At 37.3% G+C, this 24,271-nt stretch overlaps 1 protein-coding gene across 1 annotated transcript in view; it reads left to right on the top strand.

The window, feature by feature from the left end:
• Positions 1 to 98: 98 nt before the first annotated feature.
• The window catches only part of LOC127631592 (membrane-associated phosphatidylinositol transfer protein 3-like), a 128,711-nt gene continuing 104,538 nt past the window's right edge, over positions 99 to 24,271 (top strand). The window contains exon 1 of the mRNA XM_052109834.1: positions 99 to 408. Coding sequence (XP_051965794.1) covers positions 384 to 408 — 25 coding nt within the window. The 5' untranslated portion in view covers positions 99 to 383. The remainder of the gene's footprint in view (positions 409 to 24,271) is intronic.

The following is a 24,271-nucleotide window of genomic DNA, read 5'->3' as shown; positions in this document are numbered from 1 at the left end:
ACCCTGCATTTACGCGCTTGGCGTTTTCTATGTTCGTTGTGCACTATCACACACGGCTCGCGCAGAGCCACTGGAGGCAGTCGAGCATCAGACCTTGAGCACAACAGGAGGAGGAGAGGACGACAGCGAAGTCCGCACACACGCAAACAGCTCCAAGTCCGTGCTTGCTTCAACACAAGGATCTGTCTCGGCGTTCATGGATACTCCCACCTTCGCGTGTCTTTACCACGGCATCTTCAAGCATGAAACACGCATAGGCTTTAAATCGCTTCTCCCGCGTCCAGCCTCCCCGTGCACAGACAAGGACAGAGAGACACGAGACGTGTGTACTCTCCAAACTAATTGAAAACACGTACCGGACGAAGCACTTTTGACAGGACAGGATGGCGAAAGAGACCAGAGGGAAAGGTGAGAGATAAATGCGTGATTTATGTGACCTGTCCAGAATGGACGTGCAGCTGCAATATTACAGGTAGAGAGAGTGGACACTCAGTTTGCTCTTCACTTTTCGCGTCAATCTGCTGGAATGCGTGTGATGGTCCAGGGCTGTGTTTCCAAAATCTAGTGTGGTGCCTACCTAGACCGCTTTCTTTGGCCGATGTGAAGCCCAAAATGCTGTTTAGATAGGCAGGTCACTTAATTATGCGAGACAGACTAAGTGTTTGCTTCATCATGTCATGCTGTTTTGAAATGTGAAATGCTTTATGGATCCAGGGAAGTGTAGATTTAGAGTTGTGAATATTGTCATATATAGTGTTAAAAGGATAGTTCACCCAAAAATCTCTTATGTAGCCTACTCACCCTCATGCCATCCCAGATGTGTATGACTTGCTTTCTTTAGCAGAACACAAATTAAGATTTTTAGAAAAATGTCTCAGCTCTGTATGGCCATACAATGCAAGTGAATGGGTGTCAACATTTTGAACCTCCAAAAATCACACAAGTCTGAATAAAAGTAATCCTTACAGCCCAAGTGGTTAAATCAATGTCTCCAGGAGCGATCTGATAGGTGTGGGTGAGAAACAGATCAGTATTTAAGTCCTATTTTTTTACTAAAAATTCTCCTCCCTGCTCAGTCAGTCTCTACATTAAAATTCACATTCTTCTCCTTGTGTTTTTGGTGATACACATTCTTCATGCATATGGACAGGGAGAGGAATTTCTATCAAAAATGCACTTAAATATTGATCTTTTACTTCTGGAGACATTGATTTAACAACTGGAGTGATGTGGATTACTTTTACGCTGCCTTCATGTGATTTTTTGGCATGTAAAAAATTTGGCACCCATTCACTTGTATTGTATGGCCATACAGAGCTGAAATATTCTCCGAAAAATCTTAATTTGTGTTCTGCAGAAGAAAGTCATACACAAATTTTATTTGTTATTATCGATGGAGGCTATGTTTTGTTTATCATGTGAGGGTTTCATACAGATATTTGTATGTCAGAAAGATTGTCCCCTGGTCAAAAAGCACTTATATTAGATATAGAATATATGGATATTACGTTATTTTATACATGCGTACAAACAAAATAATTTACATTTAATGGTAAAATAGATGTATGCACTGCATATAACAGAGTGGGATGTTTGACTGTTTTCTGTGTGACTCCTATTTGTTCTGCAATAAATATTCAAAACCTAAAACAATAGTTCATCCCAAAATGGAAATTCTGTCATCAGTTATTCATATTCATGTTCTTCCATAATTCTATTGACATTCTTTTCTTTTATGGAAACCCAAGATGTTAGGCGAAGTCTAGCCTCGTCATCGTTTACTTTTATTAAATGGAAAAAGCAATGAAAGTGAAGGATGTCTGAATAACATATTACATATTTTGAGTTCCATAGCAAAGTCATATGGATTTGGAACAACATGGTTATTTAGGTTAGTCCAACACTTCAAGACATGCATACATCCAAATTAATCTGTTTATGGCAGGGCACTTATTCTGACATGTCAAAGCAAGTATTGATCCAGAAGGAAACGTACCCTTTGCATCTTACAATTCTTCTGAATGATGGTTGTCAGTTAATGTGGTGCTTTGCAGTATTTCAATAAGTTTATTGATTATGTAATACACATTGGCTCTGCTGTGGTTGATGGTGTTTTTGCTGGCTCTCTGTCTAAAACACATTACTGGAAAAAAGAAAAGTCATTCACTAGAGGTCTGGACACTGCTGGTATAAAGAATATAAGATCAAGCTTATTGGACTGTATCCTGGTGTGTTCAAAGCTTACAATCATATAGTAAGCTTTTTCTCATGTTCACAGTTTTTAAGTGGTTCGTTTAGATCTGAAGCTCACAGCACGAGTTCATACATACTAAATGTCTTGACACTGAAACTCCCTGTAATCATTGCTGACAACGTTGCCATGTTGTATACCTTAGAAGTAGAGCAATTTCAATATGTTGGTTGTGGGTAACTGGAGAGTGCTAATAAGCTGCCTTATGCAAGACTTTGATTCCTCTTCCTGTATATATATCCAAATTAACCAATACGTTAATGGGGGAAATGGTGGAGTAGTGTTTTGTAGAGGGGAATCTTGATATCTCTTTGTTTTAGTTAGCTTACTTACTGAGCGCTAATAAGATCCTCAGATACGGAATCAGTGTTTTTGGTGTTTTGCCAATTATGAATGATTGCTTCAGCAATGGTCCGGTTGAGTATGTCATATCAGCATCACATCAAAGAACTCAGATATTTAGACAAGCAGAAATTGGACAGATCCACATCAGCATTGGATTGTTATTGGTTCATCAGAAGTGGTAGAGTAGCTGTTTGGGTTAATTTATGTTATAAAGCAAATAATGGAATTTCAGGATTTTATAGATTTCTCAAGATCTTCATATTTTTTGTAATGTGCATTAGCTAAATTCAAATCAAAATGATGTAATCATTTTAATGGGTGTTAATCATCCATAGATTAAGTAGGCTAGGACATATCAGGACACCAGTGAGCAGAACATCTAATCAAGGTTTGGATTTATCCTGTCATTTGGAATTACCCAGGTGCAGGAGCCACAGATAATTTCATTCAAAGTGCATTCCCCTCAGCAGAAGAGCCCTGAAGTGCTTCACATCTTCCTAACCTGAATTCTAAGCAGTTCTCGCCAGTCAAACCATCACATGCCATGTTTGTCTTTAAGTCTAGCTTTGCCTGTTCTTAAAGCTTCAAAGGGATATGAACTCACAACATTCATATTATTGTGTGCTTAACCCATCTGCTTTGCCTTTCTCAAAAAATGCTCTTCTGGTGCTACAAATAGTGTGTTTTATTCACTTTCCCTCAAATCATGACTTTAATGGCTGATAATGACTTTACTCAGACCCTGCTATTTTATGATATTGACACACTTTTACTCTAATGCATCTTTTGAAAAATAATACATTGTAATACTTGTATTACAGACCCACCTACATATACAGGTGAAACTCGAAAAATTAGAATATCGTGCAAAAGTTCATTAATTTCAGTAATTCAACTTAAAAGGTGAAACTAATATATTATATAGACTCATTACAAGCAAAGTAAGATATTTCAAGCCTTTATTTGATATAATTTTGATGATTATGGCTTATGAAAACCCCAAATTCAGAATCTCAGAAAATTAGAATATTACATGAAATCAATAAAAAAAGGATTTTAAATACAGAAATGTCGGGCCTCTGAAAAGTATAATCATGCATATGTACTCAGTACTTGGTTTGGGCCCCTTTTGCATTAATTACTGCCTCAATGCGGCGTGGCATGGATGCTATCAGCCTGTGGCACTGCTGAGGTGTTATGGAAGACCAAGATGCTTCAATAGCGGCCTTCAGCTCTTCTGCATTGTTTGGTCTCATGTCTCTCATCTTTCTCTTGGCAATGCCCCATAGATTCTCTATGGGGTTCAGGTCAGGCGAGTTTGCTGGCCAATCAAGCACAGTAATACCATGGTCATTGAACCAGGTTTTGGTACTTTTGGCAGTGTGGGCAGGTGCCAAGTCCTGCTGGAAAATGAAGTCAGCATCTCCATAAAGCTTGTCTGCTGAAGGAAGCATGAAGTGCTCTAAAATGTCCCGGTAGACGGCTGCGTTGACTCTGGACTTAATAAAGCACAGTGGACCAACACCAGCCGATGACATGGCTCCCCAAACAACACAGACTGTGGAAACTTCACACTGGACTTCAAGCATCTTGGATTGTGTGCCTCTCCATTCTTCCTCCAGACTCTGGGACCTTGGTTTCCAAATGAGATGCAAAATTTGCTCTCATCAGAAAAGAGGATTTTGGACCACTGAGCAACAGACCAGTTCTTTTTTTCTTTAGCCCAGGTAAGACGTTTGACATTTGAAGCCCATGTCCAGGACCCGTCTGTGTGTGGTGGCTCTTGATGCAGTAACTCCAGCCTCAGTCCACTCCTTGTGAAGCTCCCCACACATTTGAATGGCCTTTTCCTGACAATCCTCTCCAGGCTACGGTCATTCCTGCTGCTTGTGCACCTTTTTCTTCCACACTTTTCCCTTCCACTTAACTTTCTATTAATGTGCTTTGATACAGCACTTTGAGAACATCCAACTTCTTTTGCAATTACCTTTTGAGGCTTTCCCTCCTTGTGGAGGGTGTCAATGATGGTTTTCTGCACAACTGTCAGGTCAGCAGTCTTCCCCATGATTGTGAATTCAACTGAACCAGACTGAGAGACCATTTAAAGGCTCAGGAACCCTTTGCAGGTGTTTAGCTGATTAGAGTGTGACACTTTGAGCCTACAATACTGAACCTTTTCACAATATTCTAATTTTCTGAGATTCTGAATTTGGGGTTTTCATAAGCTGTAAGCCATAATCATCAAAATTATATCAAATAAAGGCTTGAAATATCTTACTTTGCTTGTAATGAGTCTATATAATATATTAGTTTCATCTTTTAAGTTGAATTACTGAAATACATTTTTCGAGTTTCACCTGTATACACTTATTCCATAATGAATAGCTTGCACCGTAACTCACCTGATAGAGCATTGGTCTTAGAATTGGAGGACCACTGTTCAAGTCCTGCCATGATCTCAAGCTGACACAAGACAAAACAGAGTCATAGATTTGGCAAGACATGAGGTGGTTGCTTCATGAATGAAAAATGTGTTTTTTTTTCATTTCGCTTCTGCATTTTAAAACACTAATTTGTTTAGGTGTTGATTTGGTAAGGATATCTTTTTTTCTCCCCTTTTCTCCCCAATTTGGAATGCCAAATTCCCAATGCACTCTTAAGTCCTCATGGTAGCATAGTGACTCGCCTCAATCGGGGTGGCAGAGGACGAATCTCAGTTGCTTCCTTGTCTGAGAACTTCAATCCAAGCATCTTATCACATGGCTTGTTGAGCATGTTACCTCGGTGACGTAGAGCATGTGGAGGCTTCACGCACAACTCACCACATGCCCCACCGACAGCGAGAACAACATTAAATTGAACACGAGGAGGTTAACCCAACCTGACTCTAGCCATCTTAGTAACCAGGCCAATTGGTTGCTTTGGAAGCCTGACTGGAGTCACTCAGCGCGCCCTGGATTTGAACTTGTGACTCCAGGTGTGGTAGTCAGTGTCATTACATGCTGAGATACCCAGGCCCCCAAGTATGGTTTTTTTAACATGTCATTTATATTTGAAAATGCTAATGGTTAGGTTTAGGCTTTGATTTGGTAAGAATGTATTTTTTAAATGTCTCATTTATATTTTAAAACACTATTGGTTAGGTTCAGGTAAAAGCTTTATGTTAGGGAGGAATGTTTTAAAAACATCCATCTAAAATTCACCTTAAAACCTCATCTGAATACAACACCATTTTAATCGCTTTTGGTGCACCCAGCTGGACATTTCACTTGAAAACTGCAGGAAAACGTGTTATGCAATATGTAAATTTTACTTTACGTAAAACATAAAACATTTTTTTGTCATGTTCATGTAAATGTAAATTTCATGAGATCAGGCTGCAGGTATGCAAAGTCTGCCAAAGGTCTCTCTTGAAACAGTTCTAAATGTTGGGAATGGGTTTTATGTGACATCCTCATTAATTGTAATAGAGTAGGTCTAGTTAGTTACTGTGCAATGTTTCATGTGTAAATGCAAAAGTAATGTATTCAATGGTTTATATTTAGTCTCGGCCACTCAGGAAACTCGTTTTTTAACCACTCCACAGATTTCATATTAGCAAACTATAGTTTTGGCAAGTCGTTTATGACATCTACTTTGTGCATGACATGAGTAATTTTTACAACAATTGTTTACAGACAGATTGTTTTACTTTTAATTGACTACATCACAAGTCCAGTGGGTCAGAAGTTTGCATGCACTAAGTTAATTGTGCCTTTAAGCTGCTTGGAAAATTCCAGATAATTATGTCAAGCCTAATTTAGCTTCTGATACGCTTATTGTAGTCAATTGGAGGTGTACATGTGGATGCATTTAATGTCTACCTTCAAACTCAGTGCCTCTTTGCTTCACATCATGGGAAAATCAAAAGAAATCAGACAAGACCTCAGAAAAAAATTGTGGACCTCCCCAAGTCTGGTTCATCCTTGGGAGCAATTTCCAAAAGGTACCACGTTCATCTGTACAAACAATAGTACGCATACATAAACACCATTAGACCACGCAGCCATCATACCATTCAGGAAGGAGACACATTCTGTCTCCTAGAGATTAATATAATTTGGTGCGAAAAGTGCAAATCAATCCCGGAACAACAGCAAATTACCTTGTGAAGATGCTGGAGTAAACAGGTAGACAAGTATCTATATCCACAGTAAAACAAGTCCTATATTGACATAACCTTAAAGGCTGCACAGCAAGGAAGAATTAATTGCTCCAAAACTGCCATAAAAAGCCAGTGCACATGGGGACAAAGATCTTAATTTATGGAGAAATGTCCTCTGGTCTGATGAAACAAAAATTAAACTGTTTGTCCATAATGACCATTGTTATGTTTGAAGGAAAAATGGTGAGGCTTGCAAACCGAAGAACACCATCCCAACCGTGAAGCATGGGGTGACTGTGCACTTCACAAAATATATGGCATCATGAGGAAGGAAAATTATGTGAATATATTGAAGCAACATCTCAAGACATCAGCCAGGATGTTAAAGCTCATTCACAAATGGGTCTTCCAAATGGACAATGATCCCAAGCATACCTCCAATGTTGTGGCAAAATGGCTTAAGGACAAGGTGTGGGAGTGGACATTCAAAGCCCTGTCCTCAACTGGAAAAAGCTTGTGCAAGCAAGGAGGCCTAAAAACCTGACTCAGTTACACCAATTCTGTCTGGAGGAATGGGCCAAAATTGGGCCTTGTGGAAGGCTTCCCAAAATGTTTGACCCAAGTTAAAACATTTTTAAGGAAATGCTACCAAATACTAACAAAGTGTATGTAAACTTCTGACCCACTGGGAATGTGATGAAAGACATAAAAGCTGAAATAAATAATTATCTCTACTATTATTCTGACATTTCACATTCTTAAAATAAAGTAGTGATCCTAACTGACCTAAGACAGGGAATGTTTTATATCATTAAGTGTCAAAACTGAGTTTAAATGTATTTGGCTAAAGTGCATGTAAACTTCTGACTTCAGCTTTAAGTGAACAGTATTTGTGTTTCAGTTCTCAAGAAACTAATTTAGCATGGTTTGCAAGAGCTGAGAATAAAAACAGGGAATACTAATTGTGTTGTTCACAAAAGCAAGATTGAATCTTAAGTTAGCTTGTTTTGCCAAACCAATTAGGCTAACGTGTACCTCAGCCAAGTTGTTTTTATGTTTTTTTCTTGGTGGAGCGACTGTGATGTAAATTCAAATGAGATTTTTTTGTCTTGTTTGTTTATTCCTTTTTATTTCGCACTCGTCTATTTTTATGGGAGTTTGAGGAGATCTACATCTGTGTAAAGGCATTTCAGTCAATGGCATGCTGCTGTATATCAGTGGCTGTCAGACTGAGAGACTCGGATCATCAAACATTAGCTAACTGCAAACAGCATATTGTGTTTACCTCAGATTTCACATTTGCTTTGTTTTGTGGTTTGATTTTGTCACTGAGAAATTTCTTGTCACTTCTATTTTTAACTACAGGTCTAATAATTCAGCTTTTTCTACACCCACATTGTACAGTGAGAAATGACTGTTATTTCTGTTAAAAGCATCAAGGACATTTCTACTTGATGAAAACTCAGAAATGTATGAAACTAACCCGAGCATAGTAGATCATTAAACATCATCTTGATCAGTGGCGCAGGTTTTGAAATCCCCAATAGTGTTATTTTTAGCCTAGATTGTCTAAAGGTAAGTATTTGGTAATAATATTATTGAGACATGAGGTCAAATCTAATAAAAGCAAATGTTTCTAACTAAGTTGTGCTGATGCATTTAATTGCATTTATTATTACTGACTAGGTACATTTGATCTTTAAAGTTGGCAAAGACCTTTACTTAAAAAAAAATTGACATTTAATTATTTTGCAGTTGAGCTCAATGATTTATTTATCACTGTGTTGTCGTTTTAGATTGAAATAAAACAAACCTCTATTATTGTGTTTTGCAGAACATGATATAATATTAAGATTTCAGTGAATCTTGGACTGTAAAAAATCCTTTTAAATTAAACAAGTGGGTAAGGAGAGAAAAATCTGTTATATGAATTTTATTAATAAAGAATTGTAAAATGACAATGAAAGTGAAATTTTTTTTATGGTTACGACACACTGTGCATGTTCATTTCACTGTCAGTTTGGAATGCAAAACTATGGCAGGTGTTGGCAGGTTTCTCTTGGGTAGGTCAATCACTTTCTTAAAAACGAAAGCATTTTAAACGTATACATTATATCAACAGGTGGAAACCTTAAACTTGACAGATATCAGTGAAAAAGTGTTACCTCTGTATTAAAACAAAGTACAGATGTTCCCAGTCTTACCAGCTCCAACTCTTCTGAGAGAAAAAAATAAAGCATAGCCTACATGTCTCAGTCATGTTGTCCTTGTGTTTCTAGCCTTAGGTGTGAATAACATGGTTTCATCCTACCTGACATCCTATTACAAATGGAACAATTCAAGGCAGATTTCAGTTTCTCTTCTTAATGATTTGGATAGAGCGCTGTGCTAAAAATAGCCTTGCACGCAAGACAGTGACAGACTCGCTGCTACCCTGCCATCCTTAGAGAGAAATAGAGAATGACAGCCTTTTATGAACATCTGTACTACTGCAGATTGGCTTTTGCCTGTGTTTAAAGCAATTCAGCTCTCTGTGTTTTTATTGTTATTTTGATGCAATGACTATAGGAAATGTGAGATTACAACGTGACTTCATTAACCAGCAGCATTAGTTGGTCTTCTTGTAAAAGACAGATGGTTCTTTTCAAACATCTGCCTTTAATGAATCTTTTACAAATTTAACACTGTCTTGAACAGTGTTACTTTTCATGGCATATAATTATAGTGTTTGTTTTGGAGTACATGAGAATATTATGCAAATGTAGTAATACAAATAATTTTAGGTTGAAGTGTGTGACTACTTTGCCCCTAGTTTCACCAAATGTAATGATTGTTTTCTAACAGGTTTCTTGAAATCTCTCCCAATCTGTCATTGGTCGCAAAAAAAGTCCCATCTGAAACTCATGACATTGGTTGTGCCAGTGAGAGCACCTTAAATATGGTGCCCTGTCACAGAGATACTGTGTGCAGATGTGCTTGGTTGAACAGCCTGGCCTCAACAAAGGATGAGATGCCAAGTGATCATGACTTGCAAGCGAGATGACAAAAATGTCTTGTTAGCAGAACATCTACGATTTTATGTTTGCATTTCCTCTATTATGTACAGGCACAATTAATGTCCCTCTGAATTAGAGCTGTTGGAAAAAAATTGTTTAGCGATGCATCGCTATTCATACTCAAACGATTCTGAATCGATTCTGAAAAGAATCAGAATTGATTCTGAGTTAAGTTTAAATCACGGCATAGCAGTTGTGCATGCCAAAGACAGATGTAGAAACAAAGATGTGAGTTAAGTGCATACTCTAAAGTCAAGTGCACAAACACGACTGTTTGCAGACCAGCTGTATCAAACACATGACCATTTGTACCTGAATGAAACTACAATCCCGACATTCATTCACAAACCCACGCACATAGCATTGAGAGAGTTTTTTTGTGATAATAAGCAACAAACAACATGAAAGACAAGCTCACACCGATAATTGTACTGATCTGCACACAACTGGGGAAAACACAGAAGACAATAATGATGAGGTAGTGGTTCGGGAGATGTTGGTGATGTTTTAATTTAATTATTTTTTTCCTCTCCACCTTTTAAGAGATTTTTTTTATAAGGTTCTAAAGAATGAAACTGGAAAAACTGAGATACTCTTTTAAACTATAGAACCATTTATTTAATCTTGTGGATGTTCCATGTTTTGTTCACAGCTCATACTGAATGTAAAAGGCCAGTTTATGTAATGTGACTAATGTGATTTTTAAAACAGCTGCTAAATAAAAAGCTGAAAGGGAAAACATTTTGTAAAAAATAAATATTGAAGAAACTGAAAAAAGAAAGCTATTGAAGGACAAGATGCATCGTGATGCATAGAGAATCGTTTTATAATCGAATCGTTACCCTTTGAATCGCAATCGAATAGAACCGTGAGGACAGTGAAGAGTCACACCTCTACTCTGAATAAGCTTTTTGTACTCACCACACTCATTTTGCAGCATCGCATCCTATCAGTCTTCAGCTGCGCTTTGACAAAAGCGTGGAGTTGGCTCTCAAGTAACCCAGTCAAGTGGCTCTGTTTCAATGCCGCAGTTTACTGTCAATCCCCTCTTGATGCTGTGACCCTGCATGAAATTTGCCCACTGTATTTTTATGCACGCCAATGATTTGAGAATCCCCTTTGCTTCTTGCTGTTGCATTATATGCAACTCTATCCTTTTTACTCAACACAGTCTTAAGATTTCAACCTACCTCCTATGCCTGTACTTAGCTGGAAATATACACGGAAATAAAAATGACTTGTAAGATTTACTTAAAATGCCTTCAAGTTTTTGCACAGTTTTCTTAGTAAATTTTATTGGTTTGAAATTAAATCAAATCAACTTAACTTCATGGTATTTTAAATTTTTTTTTGCAATGAAAATGTTTTATTAATTCAAAGAAAATACCAAAAAAGAGAAAAAAACACAACACATACACACCAAATCAAAATGTAACTTTTAACCCTCACTAATATCCCACCCCAATCACCAACCTCAAAGAACACCCCTGTGGTCACATAAAATTATATATAAAAAAAAGATTAAAATAAAATATATAATAAACATACATAATTAAACTAAACTTTGAGTCCCCCAAAACCGCCAGTTACCTGAAAAACAAGTCCCCCAACCCCAGCCTTTTTTCTATCTGTCATCTCCTCAAAAGCCACCACCCTCCCTATCTCTGCACACCACTCCGGAAATGGTGGCACTCCGTCTGACTTCCAACCCCATAAAATAATTTGTCTGCCAATCATCATACTAGTCAGAGCCCATTGTTTTATATATTTGTCCCCCAAATATAAAACTGCCCCATCGCCCAAAATACAAAGTCTAGGGCAAAGTAAAATTTGCCCAAAACATCACACAAATAATTCTGAACCTTTAACCAAAAATCTTGTATCTTAACACATCCCCAAAATACATGGGTTGTGTCTTCAACTTCTGATTGGAATCGCCAGCAGATGTGTGTGTCTTTAAGATCAAGCCTATATAATCTAGAGGGGATCCAATAAAATCTATGTAAAATCTTAAATTGCATAAAGCGAACCCTTGAACCTCTAAATGCAGACTTGACATTTTTTAGAATCCTAGTCTACACTCCTTCCTCCAGTACCAAGTTCAAATCTTCCTCCCATAATCTCTTGATAGATATTAAAGCTCCATCCCCAGACTCTGAGATAGCAGTAAGTAATACACTAATGCAGCTTGACCTTTTCCAAAAGCAGTAATCCCCTCTCCCAAAGGATCTGCCACGTTAGGGGTGTGTGTGCTACTCCCAAAAACAGTACATAGCATGTAGCGCAGCTATACCTATAAAACTGAGATCTGGGAATCCCAAAATGATGACCCAAATTCTCAAAAGATCTCAACGCTCCACTTTCATACTCTCCAACAGAAAGGGGACTTGTTGATACATAATTTTGGGTTCATCCATATGCTTGAGGCAACATTTAAATAAATGTCTGAATTAAAAACTCTGGCCACTCTTGTCCAAATCATGTGCAAATATGAGATAACGGGGTGTGACTTAACTTCTCCGGTTAGTATGATAGAAAGGTTTTGCAATGGCGAAATAGAGGCAAGGACTTCCTGTACAATAGCAAACAGGTGGAAGCGACCAGTGAGCCGAATGCCTGAGACCGAACGCATAATAATAAAACAACATTTGTTGAAATGTAGTCTGGGACGTTTACCATTCCAAATGAAGGAATTCGCTATTGTATCAGATTGCTTGAAATAATAGAGGGGGACATCTGTAAGGAGTTACTGTTGTAGGTAGTTGAATTTTGGAATACAGTTCATTTGAATAATATTAACCTTCCAAATCATTGATAAATGTAATGAAGCCCACCTGTCCACATCACTCGAAAAACTCAATATTAACTGTAACTAAATCAAGCAAATTTGCTAGGAATAAAATACCCAAATAGTTAATGCCCTGTTTGGGCCACTGGAAGGTGCCCAGCTGGAAGGAAGTTACTGGACGCTGTAAGAGCCAAAGGTTCGGATTTAGACCATTTTAATTTGTATCCTTAGAACTTGGAAAAGGAATTAATAATTCTGTGGAGGCAAGTCATAGATCTAGTAGGGTCAGAAACGAATAATAAAATATAATCTGCGTAAAGGAGAAGCTTATGCGCCACACCTCCCGCCATCACCCCTGGAAAATCATCCTCCTTTCTTAGCGCAGCCGCTGCTACAGGGTGTCTATAAAGTAACTTAATCCATCCAATAAATGTACTCCTGAACCCATACATTTCCAAAATCTTAAAAAAATAATCCCATTCTACCATATCAAATGCATTTTCTGTGCCAAGTGAGATGGCAGCAATCCGAGACTGATCATTCGCTACCAACCACGTGATATTGATAAAATGCATAATGTTATCAGAAGAGCTAAGGCCCGAATAAACCCCACCTGATCTATATGTAAAAGAGATGTCATAACTGAACCGGTTAGCCAAAATTATTTTCAAAATTTTTACATCTAGCTGGATCAAGGAAATTGGAAGGTAACTTTAACACTCGCTTGGATCTTTGTCCTTTTTAAGAATCAGACTGATCCGGACTTGTGTCATGGTTGGCGGAAGCTTTCCATTCTTTATTGATTCCGCATAAACTTCTAACAAGAGTGGAGCCAAAATTGTAGCATAAGATTAAAAAAATTCAACAGCAAAACTATCTGGCCCCGGAGCCTTGCCTGTAGGTAAGGCCTTAATTACCTCGTAAATATCCTCCAAGGAATCAAGAGAATATTTTTGCTCAGTCGTCAATTTAGGGAGTTCTAATGGTGCCACACGTTTTCTAATATCTTCATCAGTAGATGAAGATGTCTAACTATAGCGATCAAGATGAACTCTTTAAAGGCATTATTAATATCAATGGCCGAGGTAAAAGTTTAACCACCAGCAGATTTCACTGTGGGAATTATAGAAAAAGACTCTTTATTTATCTAGCCAAAAGGTTCCCTGCTTTGTCCCCCGACTCAAAGTATGTCTGTCTTGCCCTGAATAACCAAAACTACACCTTCTGTGACAAAATAGTATTATATCTGTATTTCAATCTAGTAAATTCTCTGAGGCTATCAGATAACATTCGGTGCTTCAGCTCTGCCTCGGCACTTTTAACCCTCTGGGGTTGACGGACGCGCCGACGTGTCCTGCTGGATATTTTCGTCATTACAGCAGAAACAACTTAAAATACTCTGTCATTTTTGGGTATACAGATAAGTGTAAGACATCATTAGAGACTATAAAGGGTCTACTTTTATTTGTGTACACTCACACTAACAACAAAATCTTGTGCTTTTGTAAAATAAAGAAAATAAAAAGGGTGAGCTTTCAGCAGTCTAAGTAGTTTAAGTTTTTCAACTTAAACTCCTCGAATACTTTTACACAAACAATGAACATATGTCTAAAGAAAGCTTAAAATGGCTACTTTTAAATAAAACAATTCAAATTTAAAACAAATATTCTCCTGCAATGTAATCTGTATGAAACAAAGCGATGTACGGTTTTCCTGGCTCAGCTAATTATCTCTAACATGATCACACTCACCAGCAGAGCGCGCCATACGCTAATGTGCTGAGATGATCAAGGGAAATGGTAAACGCCCCCGACTGTGAGATTTTATGTAAACACAACACAACTTTTCTGTGTGTTTGTAAACTCCTGGATGTAAGGATGAGTTAACATTTTCCTCAGAAGTAGAGCGGGACTGAGATGAACATTTGTATTTTGAAGAGAGACTTGATCCAACCAAGGATATAATTTCAGACGAGTAAGTCCTTTAGTTTTCAATAGCTGACATGCTATTTTATATAAACGTACATATTTTACTAGTGGGACTGTTTCCAGACTTGCCAGCCAGGATTCAGAGTATTGATATTTGAAATATGACCTAATAAGCATGTTTTATTTACATTTAAATGCTGTTACGGCTAAAGCAGACATTTACATTGTATGCTGTATGATATAAATATGATATGTAATATGATATAAAAATAATATGAATGTTTAGATTATATTTTAATGTGATGTGATATTTTATGATGCCTTGTTATCATCATCAAAGCTTGTGCTTGCAAATATGTGTTCAGGTTAAATGAGTAAAATGCACTTTAAATATACTCATATTAGAAAATCAGCATATTATAATGATTTCTGAAGTATCATGTGACACTGAAGACTGCAGTAATGATACTGAATATTCAGCTTGGATCACAAATTGCATTTTACAATATATTCAAATAGAAAACTGTTCTTTTAAATTGTAAAAAGAGTTCACACAATGTTTTTACTGTATTTTGGATCAAATATATGCAGTCTTGGTGAGCAGAAGAGACTTCTTTTAATGGTAGTGTAGGTCTAAAATTAAGTAAAGTCTTTATGTAAAGAAAATGTATAGTCAGATTAATTATTTTAACTTAAAACTTGATTTTGATCATTAAGTCTCCTCACATTCATTCTCTTTGTCACATTCCTCATTGATGGGCCCAGAGGAGTGGTCTTTTTATCCTCAGGTGTGAATCACATAAATATTTGTGATAGTTCACGCCTCCTTGCATATTACCTATCAACACTAAAAGTGTCTTACAAAAGTTAAATTAGTATATTGTTTTGTATGAATGAGTGATCAGGATCAGGATTTCACATCATTTTGTAGCAAAAACTCTAGGCTACAAGATCCAGTTCTCAAAAGGCTTGTGGACAAATGTTTAGTAAGTGTTATATTAAAATTTGAGTTTTTTCAAAACCATGCATAAACATTATTTTCTCAAAAATACAAACATGTACATACATGTTGCTCACATATTATTGTAGCCCAGTTTGTGCTGAATACAGTGTTATCAGACTTTAGCCATTAATGTGTTTTTAAGCAACTGAAAAAAGCACAAATGTCAAGGCATGTCAAAACTTCTCCAGGGCCCAAAACACCCTCAGACCCCAGAGGGTTAATATTTCCTTCCAACTCAATGAGTACTCGTGCTTTGTATTTTTTGGTAAATGAGGTATACTGTATGATCCGACCCCTAAGAACCACCTTAAGTGCCTCCGAAGCCATGCCCACAAAAGATAATGAGGACCAGTTGGTCTCCATATAAACATTGATTTCAGTCTTTAACATTTGTTGGAAATCAGGATTTTACAACATGGATACATTAAAGTGCCAACTATATGCCATCTCTAAATTCACCAGGGCATGATCTGAGACTAAGATGTTTCCAATTGAGTAATCAACAAAGAAATCTAAGGGACTTAGATTTAAAAACAAAATCTATTCTAGAATAAATCTTATAGACTGATGAAAAAAATGTATAGTCCCTACCAGATGGGTTCAAAAGTCACCAAATATCTGCAAGACCAAGAATTTTATACATCATGTGAAGCGTCAATGTTGCTCTAGGTGGATAACACACATTTGCTTCACTGTGATCAATGACTGAGTTCATCAAAAGATTAAAGTCTCCTCCCAATATGATCCCTTCAAGATCAATAAAAAAGCCCTGATCATCAACGTTAGGCATGTAAATATTAGCTAAAACCAACCTTTGCCCCTGAATTTCTGCTAAAACAATAATGATTCTCCCTAATTTATCTTTAATCTGTTTGAGAGATTTGAATTGTAGATGTTTACTTATCTATGTAATGACTCCAATACTCTTACTTGACCAAGCACTAAAGGAAACATGCCCACCCCATATCGTCCCAATTTTTTCAGCTTCCTGCAGGGAATGATGCGTTTTTTGAAGAAACACTATATCACATTTCTTATGCTTAAGAAAATAAATAACCTTCCTTCTTTTTATGGGTGCCCGAAACCATTCACATTCCGTGAGTAGAAATATAACCCACTCATAATAACATTTGACATTTTAATATAATAGACATTAGTGCAATAATCAAACCCTGAACTCCCATCCAAACCAAATAAACAGAAAAAAGAAAAATGTGTGCATTAACCCTGCGCACGACAGTGCCAACCTGCGTCGATCCCTCTAAACTCAAACAGTCCATGTACGCCTACGAGAGTCCCAGCGACAAATTTGCCATCGGATGGCTTCTGCACAAATTTTGTAAGGCAAAATTACATAACAGAAAATACTTTGAACCCCCCCCCCCCAGCCAATAGGCAGAATAAACACAAGGAACATGTAGATTCATTCACAGAATTGTCTCAAAGGTTTGATCCATCTCCATTATCTATAAACGTATTACAGCGAGATCCTCCAAGTCAGCAACAGTCTTCGTCAGCATCACAGATATGTTGGACAGTTGCCGTTGAATCTCTCCTGCTGCGCCATCCAAAACGAGTCCCCGGTCTGCAGGCCCATCAGAGGTTTCAGCTTGAGCACGTAAGTGTCTTTTAATGTCTCCAGAGCCTGAGGCTTTTGACTTCTTTGCTATGTTTACGTCAAAGAAAAAATATGTAACTAGGTGTATCGAATCTCACCGGATTATAACATGAAAATAATAGCCGGATTAAAACATGAAAATGCTAGCAAAGTGCGCAGAGCTCACCGTTTACATGTGACCAACTTCATGGTATTAAAGTGAGTGAGTAAATCTAACTGAAACATTTCGGTTATAGAGTAAGATGTGATGGTACTTTAAATAGCTAAGCAGGGGCGAAAATTTCATCAAAATGTTGGGGGGGACAATAAACATAACAATTCTCAAGAGCAATTTTTGAAGGGGACACCAAGGGTTTTTTTGTTGTTGCCCTGTTTGCATTTGTATTATTTTATTTCTTAAACAATTATTTTAAGAATATATCATTATATTATTTACAATACACATATTTTAATGATATTTTGGGGGGGGGGCTGACCCCCCCGCGATTTCCGCCTATGTAGCTAAAAAACATTTAAACTTTTTTTAAATGGGTCGTTAAGAATGGATTCTTTATGACACGCACAGGTGCATGCAATTTTGTTTATGATCAAGCATGGAAAACATTGTTTAAACCCTTTACAATAAAGATCTGTAATGTTTTTGGGAATTTTACAAACTTATCTTTAAAATACAGTATCCTGAAAAAGGGACGTTTCTTTTTTGCTGAGTTTATATACTGTAGAAATATATGTCAAAGTTAAGTGATTTTGTTTGAGAAATATAGGCAGTGCATGTGGTCTGATGCATAATGTTCAAGTGCTCGGCCCAGTCCTTCTCATTTTCTTTGCATCTAGTTAGCATAACTAAATACATTTAAGTTAATACAAGACTAGAACTAATTTGTTTAAAAAAAAAATTTGTTGAAAGGCATAATTTGTGTGGAAATATTTACCATAATTTACATTTTAATTTTATATTTTTGGGTGTAGTCATTTTCAGCAATTGCATTTTCTTGCAGCATCAGCTTTTGGATTTGTGTTCTTTTAGGCTAGCCGTATCTCAGTTTTGCATCATAATGCTAAGTTATTTATCACACCAGTAATTTTTGTGGCATATGTGCTGTTTCACAGCGTCTGCAGCACACTGCGTTGAGCTGCCAAATGGAGGTGTTTACTAGCCGCACGGCACATATGCTGCGGGAATACAAGCACCCACATTCCCTGGCAACACACACTAAAGGAAGGGAGTATTCCTTAGAGTGAGCAGAAGAATTTTGTGAAAACTGTAACTGATTGAGAGATGATCGCGCTTTTTCTCTAGAAAGACAAACTTCGGTCCAAGTTTTAAAGTGTGTGATGGAAAGGGATTTGTCAACTGTGAGAATATAAGTTTCAGACAAGAATGCTATAACTTACCATTACCATTTTCATAGAGAGCAGGAAGATATATCCTACATGTCTGAAAATGTGGACACTCCATTGTAATTAACAGGTTTGGCTAGGTCCCTTAAGACAAATCTTAATGCTACGGCAGGCAATGATATTGCCTCAAGTCTGTTGAATGCTTGATTCTGATTGGTTGATGGACGTTCTAAGGTGTGCAATTATTTTCCAGTAAAAACACGCTATGAAGTAGTTCCAGGTCTTGACCACGTAACATTTCCATATCACTATGCCAAATTATTTCAGTTATTTCATAGAGCTATACAGGCTACCACAGCAAAATAACCAATTAAAACAAAGACATTTGCTAAGTACATTGGATAAGAATTGGATAAAAACAATATCTATATATCCTAAATGTATTTCAGTTTTGTTTGAAAAGCACCCTTACGCTCCCTCTTTCTCTCTTCTCACCCACACGTACACACACTGACCAACATACATTTGCACACATACACATTTGCACACATACACACACACACACACACAAAGATTCAAGTTGCGACCAACAAACAGAGCCGCACCCTTGTGACTTGATCAATACAACAGTTTCTATATTATCCTAAATAACTTTTAATATGAGCAACTTTGATTGTTTTAATGTTTTAATGTGAGGTCAATGTACTTCACCCTAATCAGCCTCCCAAAGCTATAATGGAAAGCACCATCATGCTCCCCCTCCCTTTTATCTCACACAAATCTCGGGAGCAAAGTCAGCACACCCCCGTGACTAAGTGGGATTGTAAACAGTTGTTTAGCAATGGAAAAGCTATATACAAGAATGGTGATACTCACTGCTGATACTTAAACTTACACTTTGGTAATTTGAAGCTATGTTATTCCTGACGAGAGCCGCTTTAAACACAGGTAATTCAACTCATAATCCCTATCAGTTTCTCTCTTTCTTATGCACACACACACACACACACACACACACACACACACACACACACACACACACACACACACACACACATTCACTTGCACTACCTTGTTACTTCAATGCCAAAAAGAAGTGCATCCTCTATTGCTAGTTTTTGAACTAGCAACGAAGCCTTGAGCTGTATCAAAGCTAGATAATTTGATCAATACAACATTTTCTATATTATCTGAAATATCTGTTGCAAGCACCCTCATGCTCCCCCCTCCACCTCCTCTCTTTTGCTCTCACAGACATTTGGACACATATACATATATGCATTTCATACACACTAGTGAGTGAGTCATGTTTATGCACACCTGTATCTCAGTGAGAATGAAAACCGTTGTTAAGATTTACACCGGATCTCGAGACTAATTGTGGTCTGCTTGCGCCACTCCCGTTCAACCTGTATATGCTCCCAATGAGCCAAATAATGAAAAAAACCCCAAATTGCTTACCACAGCTATGCAGACGACACACAGATGTACTTAGCCCTATCACCTAACGATTACAGCCCTATTGACTCCCTGTGCCAATGCATTGATGAATTAAACAGTTGGATGTGCCAAAAATGTCTTCAGTTAAACAAAGACTTGTCATCTTTGTTTGGAAACAAAGATGAAGTTCTCAAGGTGAATGCATAACTTGACGCTAGGGGTCAAACAACTAAAAATCAAGTCAGGAATCTTGGTGTGTCTCTAGAGTCAGACCTCAGTTTCAGTAGTCATGTCAAAGCAACAACTAAATCAGCATACTATCATCTGAAAAATATTGCAAGAATTAGATGCTTTGTTTCCAGTCAAGACCTAGAGAAACTTGTGCATGCTTTCATCACCAGCAGGGTGGATTATTGTAATGGACTCCTCACTGGCCTTCCCAAAAAGACCATAAGACAGTTGCAGCTCATACAGAACGCTGCTGTCAGGATTCTGAGCAGGACCAGAAAATATGAACATATCACACCAGTCCTCAGGTCTTTACACTGGCTCCCAGTTACATTTAGGATTGATTTTAAAGTATTATTACTGGTATATAAATCACTCAATGGGCTAGGACCTCAATGTATTGCAGATATGCTCACTGAATATAAACCCAACAGATCACTCAAATCATTAGGATCACATCAGCTAGAAATACCAAGGGTTCATTCTAAGCAAGGAGAGTCTGCTTTTAGCTGCAGCTGGAACCAGCTTCCAGAAGAGATCAGATGTGCTTCTACAGTAGTCACATTCAAATCCAGACTCAAAACACATCTGTTTAGCTGTGCATTTACTGAATGAGCTCTGTGCCACTGTGTGTCCGACTGTTTGTACTGTATTTTGTTTTATTTTATTTTATATTCTAAACTGTTTCAATTAGTCTTATTTTTTTATTCTTATTTTAATCTCTTCTATGTAAAGCACTTTGAATTACCATTGTGTATGAAATGTGCTATATAAATAAACTTGCCTTGCTTGAGTGAGAAAAAAACCTATACTAGGGTCCTCACTTGTTCAGGAAATAAAATAACTAGCACATGCGTTTTGCCAATTTAAACATGACAGTCAGTCATTATCATTTACACACACACACACACACACACACACACACACACACACACACAACACACACACACACACACACACACACACACATGCTCATGATTCCAGCCAATGTGGATTCCAGCCTCCTTATGCCATAATGGCCTTTACTTCAGCACTTTCTTCTAGAGGCTGATGAGCAGATGAGTAAAATGGCCGAGAAGCTTCTTGAGTGTGTGGATAGCAGGATAAGGAAAAGGAAGGAATTGAGAGTTAGGAAAGAAAGAGGGAGAAAGTGCAAGAGGCAAAGAGAGGGAGGGTGAGATATAGAGATTATAATAACTCCTATCAAAAAGAGATTATGTTTTTGATTAAGAGGCAGTCTTTCAGTGAGTCGTGTCATGAGTGCTGAGGTGAAAATGCATTTTTTGTACTGTGCTGCATCCTTGGAGAGGAGACATTTTCCACATCGATATCGACCCTAATCACAATCCCTAACCAACCACTCATAACTCTAAAATCTCATTCACTACAATTGAATTTAAAAATGTACTTCGATTTTGTAAAGGTACTTATTTTTTTTTTTACAGGATTTTAAAGTAGGCCTAATTAAACTGTTAAAATTAGTTAAACATGAAATGCTTCAACAGTAGCTAGCTACTTGAATGATAACACACCATGCACAGATATTTGTATGCATTTGTGTACATGTGTAAAGTATTTTTCTGGCCTATAATTCAGAGCTGTTACCCCCATAGTTAATAAGGGGGTTACGTTATTACCATAATTCCAAATCATTGATCAATATTGTTTTTTCAGTGACTGATTGTTAAAATGTTACCTATGCCCCCAGTCTTGAATAGTTGGAAACTTCTCTCTCTTTTTTAGTTGAATTTAGTTTTTAGTCAAACCTCAAGAGCTCAATTTGAGAGAGCATGTAGGGTTTTTAAATTAAGACTTTCCTTTTAGCATGCATTCAATTTCATTTAATCCCACTTTAGTTGATGAAGCAATTAAATAGAAAAGAAGTACTCATGTTCTCCTGACTTTGAGGAAGCCGGCCAAGCCATTTGTTCTTTGGCTATTAAGGAACCAGAAGAAATATGTTGGCTTTTCAAAAATGTATCATTCATGAGGCGGGCAACAATTTCATGGCTCAAGTACATCCTCTAGACAGATTTATTGTGTTGCTGTTTTAAGTGCAAAAGCATCACCTGCATGAGTTACCAGGCTGCAGCCAGCCAAACAATGCCATTTGTAAAAAAATCAGTCTCAGTTCAGCTATTCAATGGTTGATAATAATACTTTGATTATAGCTTGCATCACCGTGACCACCTCTGTTGCTGCTTGATGACATTCATGTTTCCTAATATGTTCTTCCTTAGCCAAAATGTAAGCCTTTCCCTTTTCTTAGCCTTTATTCCAGGGTGAATTATTAAAGAATTTGATTTGAAATGTGGCAGCCGGGACACTGAATAGACTCAATTAGAGATGCTTTAGTGCAGGAGCCATGGCTATATTCATCCCCACTGAAGACAGGCCTCAATGGACTCCCTCAATCAACCTAATCTGCACCTCTTTATCTCCTTTGTAAATCTATTTACCCAAAGCTTTAAAAGCCATTCCTCAACATTTAGATTGCATTAATCAAATAGTCCCCCTGTGCACTCCTCGATCCCTAAGGAAAAAGCATTTCATCTCCATCAAATTATTTAAAATAAAATTCTATATGTTGCTTTGCCCTCTCTGCATTTGATTACCATCACTTATGTACGATAATTAATTGTGAGAGAGTTATTTAATTTTTTAAATAATATTAGCAGTTCTTAGGATCAGTTATCATATTTTTAGTGTCATTCATGATGCATCATACATCAATCACTTTGTCAACGTGTTACTGCATTACATTAAAGCACAACATAAAGTCAGAAAAGACAAAAAAGAAACGGCACACTATTTCTCCCAGATGAAGTTTACATTTAATCTAAGCACAAAAGCAACATTTCGAGCAGAATTGTCCATTATTTTAGTGGATTACCTGTATTAACCTGAGCTGCAGATGTTTGTGCTTCTCATAAGTGTCCCTGCATGTTGATATCAGACACACTGAAGAACATTCATGAAGTTTTCATACTTGTGTATACTTTACATCCGCTTTTAAAAATGTTCCAATCAGGTGGTTATTTCCTTATAATCCGCTCGTAATCAGCAAAGTTTAAACTCTTGTTTTAGCGCATTGGTTGATTGACAGGTGAGGGGATGTGCTTCGCTGCTGCCGGGATGCATACAGGACGAATTAACATTCACACCTCAAATGTGATGCGGTCATATGTGTTTTTGACTGCATTCATATTTAGTTTTTGTAATCCGGTCTCATAACGTTTTAGACCCCGTTTAGTGCTGACCACATGTAATCAAATCACCAAAAATGCATCTTAATACCAGGTGTAAACGGGATCTGAGGCATGATTTTAATTGCACCCCCCCCAAAAAAAAAAAATGTTTTAGTTTCAGTAACACACTTATAATGGAAGTAAACCGGATCAGCATTCCGAAGAGTTTAAAAACAGAAATGTGACTTTTGTTAAAGCACAACCATGAATGATTCAATAAAAAAAAGGTAAGTATTTGAGTTGTAAAGTTGTCTAAATCGTCCTTTATGATGTGGCAATACTTTTCTTGGTGAATTAATATCTAGGTTATGCATTACCATGATGAAATTCCTGTGGAGTGGAGTTTTCTCCATGTATACAGTCCCTTTCTTTTATCCTTGCACATACAGTATAATATGAAAATTACTGACTTCACCATTGTTTTGTAAACGCCTTTCCTAGAAGGGGTGTTGTCAACTTGTCACAATGCAAAGTATGGTAAAATCACTGTACGCACAGCCTCTCATAGCTTATTGCTTCATTGTCTGGCCCTGTGTTTGTCTTTTTTATGTATTGGTTTATTTCTTTCTGGTAATCAACATTATGCCATAAATTCTGTCGAAAGACTTTAACTTGTATTGAAATTAGAACATTACATTAATGTTATCATGAAGTTTGGTGATGGCTTGTAGTTGAGTCTTTTTGGTGACTTATCTCTAGCCATTGTATGGCAGTGCTTGGAAGGTGCCACAGTCTAGGTAAGATGCAGGCGAAGGGAATGATAGTGAATTGTTGTTGATGCAGCTGTCAAATGTGTTGCGATATTAATGGAAAACTCAGAAAGTTGAGATACTCCATGGGGGACATTAATAGTGTCAGCTTTTGACTGCTAGATTCGTGGG

The sequence above is a fragment of the Xyrauchen texanus genome, chromosome 38 (assembly GCF_025860055.1).
Source record: "Xyrauchen texanus isolate HMW12.3.18 chromosome 38, RBS_HiC_50CHRs, whole genome shotgun sequence".
NCBI lineage: Eukaryota > Metazoa > Chordata > Actinopteri > Cypriniformes > Catostomidae > Xyrauchen > Xyrauchen texanus.
The sequence above is the reverse complement of the archived record's forward strand: the minus strand, read 5'-3'. Positions and strand labels throughout refer to the sequence as shown.